The sequence below is a fragment of the Bombina bombina genome, chromosome 4 (genome assembly GCF_027579735.1).
Source record: "Bombina bombina isolate aBomBom1 chromosome 4, aBomBom1.pri, whole genome shotgun sequence".
Taxonomy (NCBI): domain Eukaryota; kingdom Metazoa; phylum Chordata; class Amphibia; order Anura; family Bombinatoridae; genus Bombina; species Bombina bombina.
The window spans coordinates 260508285-260524285 of record NC_069502.1 but is presented as its reverse complement, the minus strand read 5'-3'; the positions used below and the strand labels follow the sequence as shown (position 1 = coordinate 260524285).

Genomic DNA, 16001 nt, shown 5'->3' with positions numbered 1-16001 from the left:
TTTAATGATAGTGCAGAGACTATGAACCCTTAAAGATACAAATATTTTTCCAATAATTTGTTATATTCAATAAGAATTACATGTTATGGTTGACATTTCAGCTTGATATACAAGCCTTTTTCAAGACCTTGGACTCCTCAGTTTAAATGAATATATATGAGCTATATATGATGTTATAGATGTGTGTGGTGTGTGAATATGTTTAAAAAAGATACTGGGGATTAAAATTAACGAGATATGTCCCAAAATAAAGATCAGAGACGTTACATTTTAAACTGGAAGTATGTGGAATAGATTAATTATGATTAGTACCATTCTCTGCTAATTTGATGAATGTTAGGTAATTTTGGAGCGGTATGCATTTGTGTAGTACAGAAGTAAATAATTATAAAATGATAAAGTATTCTATATTAATAACACGTTTGTAACAGTGCAGTCACAATATTATAAGTAGAACAGTGAGAAATGATATTGGCAATAAATAAAACTAGAAAGTCACGACTACTGTCTTCTATGAAATATTAATATTAGGATCACAAAATCTTATTCCTAAAAAAATAAAAACAAACCAAAAGCAAAAAACAATAATAATTAAAATACATATTATAGCATTATACAATAAAATACATATAAATAAAACAATTTATATATATATATACATATATATATATATATATATATATATATATATATATATATATATATATCTCACAATCCCAAGCTCCTATAGGTATATGTTTTGATGTCCTAGTTTTACTATTGTATTGTAAAAAAGGGGTTGAGTTTCAGTTGACACATGTAAATTGTATAGCCATGCAATACTGTGCAAATCAATAATTTATATTACATCTTCACTGTAGGTCACGATGCTGCTTTTAAAATGTTGACAGAATCAAAAAAGCATTCCACAAAGATGTATAGTAAAACGCGTCTCGGTGAGACTGCCTTGAAACACTGATTTCAGCCCTTTTTAAAATTTCACAGGCAATCTCTATCCCACTACGGATCCCTTTTGAATATATTTCCATTACAACAATGCTTTGATAATCAGAGCCTTATTGATTTTAATATAAAATGTTTGATTACATGTAGAATTATATGTAACAAAAAATACATTGCAATGTGCATTCATTGTGTGTCCCCTTTTCCTATAATTTCACTTTTAAAATTGTCGGCTTTCCAAATGGAAGTGTAGATTCTACACTGCTATATTTCACACAGTTATTGGTAGCACACTCTAGGGATCCATTTTTGACGGTCCCTAATTGGCTTCAGCAAACAGAAACCTAGGTTACAAATGGCAGCACCTACCTTTATGAGCACTAACATTTTACAGTTGTTTGCAACTAATATCATTTAAAAAAATATCTGCAGATTATTCTTAAACCAGTCTTGCTTTGAATACATCATTCTACCTAGTTTTTTTTATTTAGTACAAGAGCATGTAGTTTCTTTCTGTATCAATAATTCCAGTTTGGTAAGAATACAGAAATGTTTTAACTGTCCATATTCCTATGATGAGTGGTATTTGTATGCAAAGCAGAGATCAATTAAAGGCACGCAGTGTAACTTGACATCGCTTGTGACTGTGTCTGTCTAGATAGACATTAATCATCAACGCACTGTAATTTTACCTTGGAATCAGAAAAAACATACTCCTTGCGCTGTGTCTTTTCCTTCTCTGTTTCTAGAACAATGACAAGTTTATTTGGGAACTTCTGGGACTTGATAAGCTGCAGAACTGTGAAGAAGAACAAGCAATGGCTTCATTATAAGACACATTTACAAAGCATTGCTTAGCCCCAACAGAAAGATTGCAACCTATTCCTGTTAATTGTCTGTCCCAGTATACCAAGAAAAATGGTTTGAAAGATCACTGTATTACAAAAATATGTTTTATGGAAATATTCTTATTTACTAAATTTGTAAAAAAAAAGTTATACAATGGTTAAAAAGGGATATGGTATATTGCAAGGTGTCTGACTGGAAAGGGCTCCAATGCATGTATGTATTTATGTGTGTATGTGTGTAAATATATATAGGTATATATATATATATATATATATGTATATATATATATATATGGTACAATCACAGGTGGTGCGCTAACTGTTGTGCGCGAGTGATATATGATTTTTGTGCACTTCAGAAATAGCGAGCCTATTACAAGTTGAAAGTAAACGGGATCATGAGAGAAAAATCACATTTTATGCTCGTCAGATTAGAACGACTGAAATCTTTATGTAAAGGGTAGTGTGTTAAAAAAAAGTTGCACTAAACAGAACATAAACACATTTAAAAGTACAGGTACACTCATATAAACACTATCTGCTAAAAATTATTCATATAAATATAAAAAAAAAAATTTAAGAAATAAAAGGTATATTAGTATCTGTCCAGGTGTTTGACTGCAAAGGGCTATATTATACAGTATATATATATATATATATATATATATATATATATATATATATATATATATATATATATATACATATATACACACACACGTCAAAATATGTGTATGTATATATGTATATATGTGTGTACAGATTCATTTATGTATTTTAATGTATATTTACATTCCAATAATCCATATTTCACAATCCAATGTTTTCACATACAGTATAATGTAATTTGTATTGTAAATATATATTTCTATATAAACATGTATACACCTATACCTATATATCTATTCCTATCTATTTTACATTAACATTATCAGATATATACAGAAATATATATTTAATAATTTTAAAAAGATCTATGTGAAGAACATAGGAATGTCAGGTTTCGTGATTTAGGTCTAACGCAATATTGGGTTAGCGCACAAAGAATTGCCAACTTCAGTGCCCATTATAGAAATATTAAAAAATATTAATAAAAGTTATTAAAATGTATTTTATATATATATATATATATATATATATATATATATATATATATATATATATATATATATATATATATATATATATATATATTCTATGGATTATTTCAAATGTTTTACTGTATGTATATAGTGAAGAACATAGGAAGTTGGTTAAAAGATATATGGTATATGACAAAGTATTTGACTGGAAAGGGCTATATTGTGTATATATATATATATATGTATATATATATATATATATATATATATATATATATATATATATATATATATGGAAAGGCTATAATGTGTGTGTGTGTATATAATATGTGTGTGTGTGTACATACAGTATGTGTGTGTATGTCATATATATATATATATATATATATACACACACACACAAACGTTCATAGGTACATGCACTCTCACCACCGTTCTGTAACTGCCAGGGTGCTGTAAGGGAGTATATAGCAGCAAACATCAAAGTGAATCATTTTTTAATTAGTGACGTTTCGGGACCTCTAGCATCCCTTCTTCTTACAAACAAAAAGTGCAAATGAACAACCTTATAAAGGCCTACAGCTCCCTCCCCCGGATCAAACTCCAATCACAAGAGATTGTGTGCAAAACGCTGTAGGCCTTTATAAGGTTGTTCATTTGCACTTTTTGTTTGTCAGAAGAAAGGATGCTAGAGGTCCTGAAACAGTTAAAACCCCAGGGAGAAAGAGTGTGTATTTGATTATGCAGTTGATAAACTGTGTTCTGGGTCCCTGGGGTTTGGGATAATTGGAGAGAGGGTGGGCCATTATCCCAGACAGCTGTGAAGCTGTCCAGCAGCTAATCACAGGTGTGGCTAATTAGAAGTTGTGAGGGTTTAAATAGCAGCCTCACTTAGGCCTAGAGAGAGAGAGAGGTACACAGCTACAGAAGCTGGTGTGTGTGTTTGTTACACTGTGTAAAAGACTTTTGTTCCTGTGAACTGTAAAAGGACATTATTTTTACAAAGCACTTGTGGAATGCTGTGAAGTGCTGGGACATATTTAAAAGTACTTAACTTTGCTGCAGAGGAAGGATTTCCCTCTTTTGAAAATGAACTGCCTGTTTGTTATTGCTGTGAAAAATAAAGCCTTTTAAACTACAGTGGATTGTCCTGTGCTGCATTTGTGCCCTAAAAGACCGTGGTTAAAAGTGTTTCCTGTTACACTTGGTGGAGAATACGGGCAACCACGTTGTATGTCTGTGGGCATAATAATCTGCAAGCAACATGGAGGAAGTCATTAAAGCTTTGATCCATTCTAATGCTATACAGCAGGAGACTAACAGAAAAGCTGCTGAAAATAGTGCAGCACTGCAACAGTTGGTCTTGGCCCAGTCAGAGAGTGCTATGCTGCTGGCTAAATCACAGAAGGAGAACACTGAATTGTTGATACAACAAATGGCTGCTGTGCAAGCTGAGACATTCAGGAAGACCCGGGAGGAGCAGCAAAGTGCTACACAGACTCTGCAACGAGAGGTTCAAGCCATATCAGAAAGACTGAACTCTGAATATGTTGGTGGCAGCCAAGGTTCCAGAGTAATAAGGGCTAGTCATTATCTTCAAAAAATGACAGCAGCTGATGATGTTGAGGCGTATCTTTTGGCATTTGAACGCACAGCAGAAAGAGAAAAATGGCCGACAGTTGAGTGGGCGAGTATACTTGCGCCATTTCTTAGTGGTGAACCTCAGAAGGCCTACTTTGATTTAGAGCCAGCACAAGCCAGTGACTATGAGAAATTGAAAGCAGAAATCCTTGCACGCCTGGGGGTGACTTCGGCAGTCCGTGCACAAAGATTCCATTACTGGATGTTTTCATCTCATAATGCTGCAAGATCCCAGATGTTCGACCTTATACACCTTGCCAGGAAGTGGCTGCAACCAGAGGTTAATTCGGCTACCAAAATAGTGGAACTACTGGTGATGGACCGGTTTCAGCGTGGATTACCTGCTTCCCTGCGGCGGTGGGTTAATCAAGGTGATCCTCAAACAGCGGATCAGTTGATTGTATTGGTCGAAAGATTTATAGCTTCAGGAGAAGTTTTGCAACAATCTTAAATGGATAAGCCCCACAATCCCAAGTTCCAGAGCTCTACAAGAACTGGTAAGACTGTTCAGGGGATAAAGGGGATAAGAGAGCAGCAGGTGTATAGGCAAAACACCAGAGACATTTCCCCAGGAATTAAGGAAACATTTAAATATAACCAACCTGTAAGATGTTTTAAATGTAATGAGGTTGGGCATATTGCTAGAGACTGTGATAAAGATGAATTTATGGACTGTAATGTTGCACATTCACTATTGTCTAATAGCAACAGCTCTGTTAATAATGATTCCCATGGGTGTACTGTGACGGTTAATGGTAAAGTGTCTAGGGCTTTGCTTGATTCAGGAAGTATGGTCACACTAGTGGCTAAATCTTTAGTACCAGATGCAGTATTAGATTATGGGGAAAAAATGGGAATTATCTGTGTTCATGGAGATAAACGGGAATATCCTACAGCTGAGGTGGAGATTGAGACTCAGTGTGGTAAATTAAAATATTGTGTTGATGTAGTACCAAATTTAGCCCATGAGGAATTATGGGAATCTCCAGAAATATGTCAAACTTCTGATATTTATGTATTTCCTTTCTCTGAAACTGATTTTGAAGGGGGTTCCATTGAAAAGGAGAAAAATAAGATTTATTGCCCTATGCCTGTATTAGTAGGTGATCAACCTTCTCAGAGTAATGAAGTACCAAGTACTAGCTCGGAAAATATTGATGATTTGATAGATCTGGTTGGTGGCCCTGGTAATTTTAAAAAAAAACAGTGGGAGGATCCAACACTGGTAGAGGCAAGAAGTAATATCAGGGTTATAAATGATGTTAATTACAAAGTAAGTCAACCAGGGAGAAGGAAACCTGAGCAAATATATCATATAAATCTGTTAAAACCTTGGAAAGATAGGGAAGTTTTAGTTACCTTAAAACCTACAGAACTCCCTGTCACTGAACCAGAGGTAAATATATCGGAAACCCTATCTGTACATCAGAAGCGAGAGGTCAAGGATTTTATTAGAATGAACAAAGAGGTATTTTCTGTGGTACCGGGAAAAACTAATGTTATTAAGCATGACATAATAACAGAACCAGGGAAGAAGGTCTGCCTTAAACCCTATAGGGTCCCTGAGGCTCGTAGAAAGGCTATTAAACTGGAGGTAGAAAAATGTTAAAGCTTGGGGTAATTGAGGAATCACAAAGTGAGTGGAACAGTCCAATCGTGCTTGTTCCAAAGCCGGATGGTTCATTAAGGTTCTGTAATGACTTTCGTAAGCTTAATTGTGTTTCCAAATTTGACACCTACCCAATGCCTAGAGTAGATGAGTTGATAGAAAGGCTAGGAAAAGCACGTTATCTCACTACAATTGATTTAGCGAAAGGGTATTGGCAGGTGCCTCTCACTAGTCAAGCAAAGGAAAAGACAGCTTTTTCAACCCAGAGGGCTTATTTCAGTATACGGTGTTGCCATTTGGTTTACATGGGGCCCCGGCAACATTCCAGAGGATGATGGATAGAATTCTGAAACCCCATGTTCGTTATGCGGCAGCATATTTGGATGATGTTATAATTTATAGTACAGATTGGGAATCCCATCTTCCAAAAGTTCAAGCAGTACTTGATGCAATACGGTCCGCTGGGTTAACTGCCAATCCTGCAAAATGTACTGTTGGTTTACAGGAAGCTAAGTACTTGGGTTATACTATTGGTAGAGGATTAGTTAAACCTCAGACAACAAAAGTAGAGGCCATACAGAACTGGCCACAGCCTCTAACTAAAAAACAAGTAAGAGCATTTATTGGGATAACTAGTTATAATAGAAGGTTTATCCCGAATTTCACTACAATTGCGGCACCCTTGACAGATCTCACAAAAGCAAGGGCCCCAATTATGATAAAATGGTCCCCAGAAGCAGAACAAGCTTTTAAGCATTTGAAAGATGCCCTTTGTGCCCATCCAGTTTTGTTAACCCCCAATTTCGCTAAAGATTTTATTGTACAGACAGATGCCTCTGATGTTGGTTTAGGAGCAGTTCTCTCGCAGAAGTGTCAGGGAGAAGAGCATCCTGTCCTTTTCCTAAGCAAAAAACTTATTTCACAGGAAAAGAACTATTCTATAGTGGAGAAAGAATGCCTTGCCATTAAGTGGGCTTTAGAGACCCTTAGGTACTATCTGTTGGGAAGAAAATTTAAATTAATAACAGATCATGCTCCTCTCAGATGGATGAGTCAGAATAAGGAAACAAATTCAAGGGTTACTAGGTGGGTTCTTAGCTTGCAACCCTTCAATTTTACTGTTGAGCACAGGGCTGGTCTTTTTTCAGGTCAATGCTGATGGTTTGTCTCGGGTACATTCATTGATGTCCATGGTCGCTCAACCCACTGGGTGTGAGCTTGGGGGGAGGATATGTGACAGAAAGCAAGGCCTGGTTATAAATGGAAGATATTTAAGACCAAGCATTGTACATGCTATTTATCCTTTCAGTTAAAACCCCAGGGAGAAAGAGTGTATATTTGATTATGCAGTTGATAAACTGTGTTCTGGGTCCCTGGGGTTTGGGATAATTGGAGAGAGGGTGGGCCATTATCCCAGACAGCTGTGAAGCTGTCCAGCAGCTAATCACAGGTGTGGCTAATTAGAAGTTGTGAGGGTTTAAATAGCAGCCTCACTTAGGCCTTAAGAGAGAGTTACACAGCTACAGAAGCTGGTGTGTGTGTTTGTTACACTGTGTAAAAGACTTTTGTTCCTGTGAACTGTAAAATGACATTATTTTTACAAAGCACTTGTGGAATGCTGTGAAGTGCTGGGACATATTTAAAAGTACTTAACTTTTCTGCAGAGGAAGGATTTCCCTCTTTTGAAAATGAACTGCCTGTTTGTTATTGCTGTGAAAAATAAAGCCTTTTAAACTACAGTGGATTGTCCTGTGCTGCATTTGTGCCCTAAAAGACCGTGGTTAAAAGTGTTTCCTGTTACAATATATATATATATATATATAAAGTATGTGTGTTTATACATGTGTATTTCTTTGTTTATGTGTATATACATATACTGTATACACATATAAACACACATTTATGTACATATATACACATATATAGTAGACATTTGCAGCCAAGAAAATTTTGTTTTGGATGAAATTTTCATTCTGCACTATTCGGTTTTCATTTAGTTTAATGAAAAATCTGTATTTGTTTTGTTTTAAACATTTACATTAATTTTTTCGTTAAACAAATGTAAATGTATTAATGCTACAGGTGAAAAGTTCTCTGTAGAGCACACTATGGTAAGTATTAATCTCTTAAAAAAAAAAAAGTAACATGAATACTGACGATTTTCATCAGTATTTTCGTTGGTGCATTCATTCGGATATTCCAAAAAGGAATATCTCTAATACATATTATACTTTGGAGCCTTTTCCATTCAAATACATTTAAACAGGAACAATAATTTGTATTCTTTTTTAATATTTTTTTTTTTTTTTTCTTTTTAAATCTTTTTATTGAGGAATATGCATAACATCAAATATTGCAACACAAATGTCCAGGAACTATACATGTATACATACAATACTTTTGTTGTAGCCACATCGTGGGTATATACATTATTAGTGAACTAAAACATCTGGAATGAGCATATCAGATTTAAAATATAATGACATTTACATAAACCTCATTTTCAGTTATTATGAACCAACCTAAATATAGGGACCAGGGTAATATTCCAGTCCCGTACATGAACTCAACTTTCTATAGACTTCATAGAGTCAGTTCGGAAATGCCTTTCTACACACTTCTACTAGTGACCCTAATGCGGGTTCCCAGGCGGGGGAGACCTTCCTTGAGGGGGTGGAGAGGGGGGGGAGAGATATCGGGTTAGGGCAGAGCATATTCTAGGAGGGGGGGGGGGATAGAGGGGAGGGGGGAGCGGGAAAGGGGAGAGGAGGAGGGTGGTCAGAGTTTGACAATAGATTTAGAAAGGCGGGAGTCATCAATTGCCTACCTCATTATAACTAGGTATGAGAAATAGAATACGTTAAAGTGGGTGGTCGGGGATTGTCTCATGTCTACATATTTAACTATGATTTCCCTGGTAAGTAAACCAAGGCTCCCAAATCTGCCAATATAAGTCTTCTTTATCCATATTAAAATAGAAACTTTGTTCCATTTTAGCGTACATCTGTATTATAGATGTAACAGTTGAAATATCTGGAGGGATGGCCTGCTTCCAGGCCCTTGCTATTGCCAGTTTCATGGCCGCTAGGACAAAGATGATCAGTTTGGAAACATGGGCTGGAACGTTTCTTGGAAAGATGTGCAGAAGAGCTATTACAGGGGTGAGTGGGATAGAGAGCCCTAGGTTGGTGCATAGGTTAGCTATCTGACCCCACATGGGTGCAAGTGTTGGGCAGTCCCACCATACATGTATATCTGAGCCTCTTTGCATGCATTCTCTCCAGCACATAGGAGACGTTGTAGGAAACATTTGTGACAGTCTCGAGGGGGTGTAATACCATTTCAGAAATAGCTTCATGTAGGCCTCCAAGGTGTTTGCACAGTGAACCGTCTTTTTAGTTAACGTCATAGCTGTGCGTAGGTCTTTATCTGTAATTGGTCTGGATAGGTCTCCCTCCCAGGCCCTTAGTTGCCAGGGTCTGTCTCTGTTAGTGGACATCTGTAGGAGGTCATAGTGAAACAATATGAGTCTAGGAGTCTTGATAGGAAGCTGCCACAGTTTTTCCCAGTTACTCAGGGGTCTATTTAGGGTCTTGGTGAATCCCCAGGATGTCATAAAAGTGTAAAGTCTCGAGTATTCAAAGGAAACCCAAAGAGGGGTTTCTGGGATAATTGTTCCGATAGTATGTGGAGTGAGTAGAGTACCGGCGGGGTATAGGTGGGAAATCGAATGCAGGCCCCACTCACACCAATGTAGGACATGCGTATCAGGTAGAGCTGTCAGCAAAGCTGACAGGGAATGAATGGGGGACGGATGCGGGGCAATGTCGCGTAGGTTTCTAAGGTGATGCCAAACTTTTAGAGTATCTCTAACAATGGCGTTTTTTAGTCCCAGATCATCCAGGCAGTGGCTAGGGATCCAGGGTAGGTCCGCTAGTTCTAAGCCCAAAGGGAGGGCTAGTGCCTCTATGTTTTTCCATCCCTGCGGTTCTCCTTTGTTCGCCCACGCCATGACATGTGATAACCTGGTTGCTTCATAGTAGCCACGTATACTAGGCATTGCAACCCCTCCATATTCATATTTTTTTTGAAGTATTTTCGCCGCAATCCGAGGCTTAGATTTGCCCCAAATATAGCGCTGTCCAAGAGACTGGAGCTTGTCTATTAAAGCATTGGGGACATTTAGTGGGATGCAACGAAAGTAATATAGGATTTTAGGCAAGATCGTCATCTTAAAAGATGCAATACGACCCAGCCACGAAATCTCTTTAAGGCTCCAGGAAGAGGTAAGCTCGGTGACCACTCTAATGAGATCTGTGTAGTTAACATTGATCACCATTTTTGGATCCGGACCAAGTTGTACCCCCAGGTGTCGAATAGTGGTTTGTGACCATCGGAAGGAGTATGATGTTTGCAATACATCCAATTCAAAGGTTGGAATGCATACCGGTAGAGCCTCCGTTTTGGAGACATTAACCTTATAGTAGCTGTGAGCTCCAAACTCGGCGACAATATCAAAAAGTGCCGGCAAGGAGCCTATTGGATTCGTTAGGAATAGTGTCACATCATCCGCGTACAATGCTATCTTCACAGCCTCCCTGCCAAGTTGGACACCTCTGATTGCGCGTGATTGCCTAATAGCCTGAGCCAAAGGTTCAATGGCCATGGAGAAAATTAAGGGTGACAGAGGGCATCCTTGCCTAGTGCCATTAGTAATATGAATGGTCGGAGAGGCAAATCCCAGACCTCTAACCGTTGCAGAGGGGTAAGAATATAGGGCTTGTATTGCCGTGATCACTACGTTAGGTATGCCAAATTGGGCGAGCGTGTGCCACAAGTATTCCCATCTGACCCTGTCAAACGCTTTCTCTGCGTCTAGTGACAGGGCCAGCATGGGCAGCCTCAGCCTGGATGACTCTGTAAGTATGTTCAACATTTTCCGAGAGTTGTCTGGGCCCTCCCTACCGAACGTGAACCCGACCTGGTCCGTATGGATCACCTTTGGGAGCAAGCTATTAAGGCGGTTAGCCCATAGTTTCGCATAAAGTTTAACATCCCCGTTTATTAATGAGATTGGTCTATAACTCGTACATAACGAGGGGTCTTTGTCCGGTTTAGGAATGGGCAGGATCACTGCCTGTAAAAATTCTTTATGAAATGAACCTGCCTCTCGGGCTTCACAAAAGACCCTCAGGAGGATCTTGTTTAGTTCTGTTTTGAACAGTTTGTAAAAGGCTGCCGGGAAGCCATCAGGACCTGGAGCCTTGTTATTCTGAGTATGCTTAATGGCTAGGTTAAGTTCCGTGAGGGAGAATGGGGCTTTAAGTGCCTCTCTATCATCCTCTGGGAGAGTTGGCAAACCTAGGCTCTGCAGAAAATCCATAACCTCCTGTGCGGAGGATTCCTTGTTAGCCATTGAAGGCTTAAGATGATATAGGTCAGAGTAATAGGACGCAAAAGTCTCTCCAATTTCTTTGATTGAGGAGACCGAGGTAGTGTCTCTTTTGAGTGACAGAATTCTAGCTGCCGCTGTTCTGCCTTTTAATTTGTGAGCAAGAAGGGTCGAGGCCTTGTTGCTTTGACAGTACATCAGCTGTCGGAATCGGGCATAGGAGTCTTTAACTCTCTGCAGTTCCCTATCTGCCAGTTGTGCTCTTAGTTCCCCAATTTTGTCAGCCAGATCTGTAGTTGGAGAATTTTTATTCTCTTGTTCTGCAGAGCGTAGCTCAACTAAGAGGAGACCCAGAGGTAGACCGGCTTGGCGTCTTAATATTGTCTTTCTTCTAATACATATCCCTCTTATGTATGCTTTCAACGCAGCCCACACTGTTTGAGGGGACATATCTGGGGTCTCATTTATTCTCAAGAACTCTATAATAGAGGCTTGAAGTGAGGCTCTAAAGGTTTTATCTTGGAGCATTTGTTTCGGGAGTTTCCAGCTAGGTCTAGATTCTGTGGTGAAATCTGTAGAGAGGGTAAACGTAAGGATGTCATGGTCCGACCAAGGGCAAACCCTAATATGTGACGTTAAGACTCTATTCAATGTCCACGAGTCAGTGAAGAAATTATCTAGTCTGGAGTATGAATTATGGGGTCTGGAGAAGTATGTATAGTCTCTGTCATCGTGGTGGAGCGCCCTCCATATGTCATATAGATTATGCTGGATAATGTATTGTCGAAATTTATTAGCAGTGGTTATAGAGTATGCATCAATTTTTTTCCCTTTCTGAACTTTCTTATCCAGTAGGGGATCCCAAATCATATTAAAATCGCCCCCTAAGATTGTCGTTCCCGTCCTGTGTTTCTCAATTTTAACCAGTATCCCTTTCAAGAATTTAGATTGTAATTGGTTTGGGGCGTATATATTGGCAAGAGTAAACAGGATACCATTTAACTTGCAGTTAAGCAATATGAATCGTCCCTGGTTATCTTTCTCTGCATGGATATGTTCGAAATGTAGGGATTTATGTATGGCAATTGCTACACCTCTGGTTTTCTCAGTATGGGAGGCTAGGACCACTATAGGATATTCAGGGGTTCTGTATGGGTTCTGGGTTGTCGCAAGCCAATGAGTCTCTTGCAGAAATACAACTTGGACTTTCAGAGACCTCATGATATTGGTAAGCATGCTTCTCTTTTCTTGTGAATTAAGTCCTTTGACATTTAAGGTTGCAAAGGAAATACTATTAGAAGTCGCCGCCATCTTTAAGTTTAGGAAGGGTAAGGGGGAGGGGTAGGCAATAAGGGACAAGGAAAGGGAGAGGAATTAGGAATGTAACTCACCCCGCCTGGGTCTGCGCACCTAAATATGGCACTTGATGAGCCCTAAATTCAGCGTTCGTATTAGTGGACAATAACAACACCTGAGGTGTAATAAGAGAAAAGTAAAAGAGAGAACGTGAAAATGTTAAACAAATGAACTGGACAAACAACTGTTGAACACAGACAGTACAAATAAGACTATAGGTTTGAGCCAATCGTAATTGTGTGAATTAGGTGAGATTTAAAGACTGTAGCCAGTATGGTGAACCACTGGATCACCAAGAGGAGAAGTGTGTTTGAATACAAAACTGACTTCTCCAGTCCCCGTATAAGGGGATAGCACAAATAAATTTGCGTATATGGGGGGGGGGTAGTACAAGTATGTAACTTGTAGATGTAGATTGACTGTCATTGGGGGAATATGAACAAAAAGAACAAACCATTGTCTTTACAACAAACTGAATAGCATATTACCTATCTACTAACATAGTGATAGATATCATTAGTGTTATGAAATGGACCAAGGTCTCTACTATCCCTAGGAATAATTCAATTTAGCAACAAGTAAATGTTCAAGGGAGGTCTAGCTACCTAGATAGTACAATGGGGTGGGGAGCACCCTTGAGTCCTAACCGCGAGGAGATAATTACTTAGGAAATCAGGTGTCTCTGGGCAAGCAGCTCCTCCTTCACGGGAAATCCCGGGTCGCCCCACACCATTTAGATAATGAACAATTAACACATGATAAATATATTCAACAAGATATACATTTTGCTCAATTTCAGATGTAGAAACAGTATGGTAACAGGAGCGGTTAGGTGTAAAGACCAGAGCTATCTATCTCTCATTTAGTAGGCTTTTGGAGTCCAGGAGTGAATTCTAGGGCACTAGCTCGGATTCTTGTGACCTGCGGGGTGTCGGTACGACTAGGTTTCTGCGATGATTGAGCCGTGCTCGTGGTTTCAGAGCAGTCTCTAGAGGTCAAAAAATCTGCTTCTGATCGGGGTTTAGCTGAAGTTAGGCCCCAGCTTTGTAGCAGGTCAAACCCTTCTTTAGGGGTAAAAATTGTGTGAGACTCACCATTCTTAGTAACTATGAGCCTTGTTGGGTATCCCCATCTATATCTGACATTATCCGCTCTTAGGATTTGAGTAATATTCCTGAAGGATCTCCTTTTCTGCAAGGTGTAACTAGAGATGTCCGGAAACACAGTAATTTGGAGGAATTTATCCGGGAGTTGAGGTTTGTTAACCAGCTCTCTCAGTATCTTCTCTTTATGGGTGAAGAAATGGATCCTAGCTAGGACATCCCTGGGCTTGTCTTGGGAAACAGATCTAGGCCGTGCTACTCTGTGGACTCTGTCTAACAAGAGACCAGGCGGATCCAAAGAAGGTAGTAAGATATTACAAAACTCCAAAACATAAGACTCCAGGTCTTGGGGGCCGATTTCCTCTGATATTCCACGAAATCTCAGATTGTTGCGTCTGGAGCGGTCCTCCATATCGGCTAGTTTTAACTCCAGATCAGATATCTGTATCGCTAGGTTTTGAGAGTAAGCTTGTAGGTGGGCATGATCCACAATTAGGTCTTCTTGTTTGCGCTCTAAGGTTTCAGTGCGCTCTCCTAATGCACCAATTTCTCTACGAAGCTCAGCTGTAGAACCTTTAATTTCTTTTGTTAGCGTGTCTTGAAGGAGGTTCATACGCCTGGTTAGGACATCAACAATATTGGCAGACAGAGCATCTGGTATAGGGGATTGGGAGTCCATGCTGCCTTCAGATTCGCTGCCCTCCAGTGCAGAGGCAGATTCCCTATACATTTGGGATTTCCCAGCGTGATGACTTTTAAAATGATCTGCAACTGTTTTCCGGGGTGGATGGGACGGTTTTGATTTTCTCTTAGAAGCCTGGGACATATTTTAAAGCCTGTTTTCCGTGATAGACCAGTGTGGTTTGGCCTTTGCTCTATAGCATAGAGAGTAGTAAGCAGGACAATGGTGAGGAGTGTCTAACTAAAGTCCCCCTGACGTCAATCTTGATTTAGGCGGCCATTTCCAGCAGATTGCTTAATGCCACAGTGGATTTTGTGGGCATGCCCCTGAGTATGAGTAGATCTCAATCAGTCCACTGCTGAGGTCGGCAGAGCGGAATTCTCAATGTACACCCTCTCCAGGGGAAATTACCCACACTGGGTCAAGACGGAGAAAGGAATGGGGATATGACCTACTGTGACTGCGCACAGCAGGAAAGGGGTGGAGAGAGTGCTTAAATTGTTATAGTGGTGAGCTTCTGGTCTTTAACACCTAGTGAAAAGTAACACCTCTAGACCTGTAAAACAGTGATACATGTGAGAGGACAAGATATCACCTTATACTATATATCTGTGGAAAGGTGACCTCTTATGGTAATAGGTCTGTAATGAGAGAATCAAGGTTAGGTTAAACTGTAAACATTCTAAACCAGATATATAACCTAAAACATGAAAAGAATAGATGTTAATAGGCAAACACTGTACTGAAATGTTGCACCGCTCAAGGTCTAGTACAATTAAACCAGTTCTTTTCCTGCAGAAAAAAGGGTATGGGTTAAGACACTCCACTCTGAGTTTAAACTGCAGAGATACACATGCTGACGCAGCAGCCCAAACTTTATAACAGTAATGTTACCCAAGTTCTGAATAATACACTAAGCAGGATGTGCCACAAAATGGATCTGTGGCTTATTAGTGCTCAAATATTACAGTTCCTTAATATAGCTCGGTTGCAGTCCTGTTGCCTATGATGTTAAAGTTTATGTATTCCAGCAGGGCTTAGCCTGCCAGAAGTATTGTGTGCAGGCAAACCAAAAAGGATTTAGATAGAACACCAACAGTTTAAAGTGTTAAATCCCCGTTTGGAGATATTGGGTGTTGGGTCACAGGTGACAGAACACAGTGTAGGTGTTAACGAGTATAGCAAGGTTCAGAAAAAAAAAGGCCTGTGTCTGGATATGCGCTCTAGAGCACTTGAGGTATAGTACAAGCAACACAGTTCTTATAGGAGAGCCCCCAATAATGTGTCTCTACAGTTCAGGGTTATATGAGGGATCAGGGGCTGATAGATTGAGATGATAGCCCAGG

General features: G+C 39.2%; 1 protein-coding gene across 1 annotated transcript in view; it reads right to left on the bottom strand.

Moving 5' to 3' along the window:
• The window catches only part of INPP5D (inositol polyphosphate-5-phosphatase D), a 329719-nt gene that overhangs the window by 171607 nt on the left and 142111 nt on the right, over positions 1–16001 (bottom strand). Inside the window, exon 10 of the mRNA XM_053709929.1 lies at positions 1635–1741. Coding sequence (XP_053565904.1) covers positions 1635–1741 — 107 coding nt within the window. The remainder of the gene's footprint in view (positions 1–1634; positions 1742–16001) is intronic.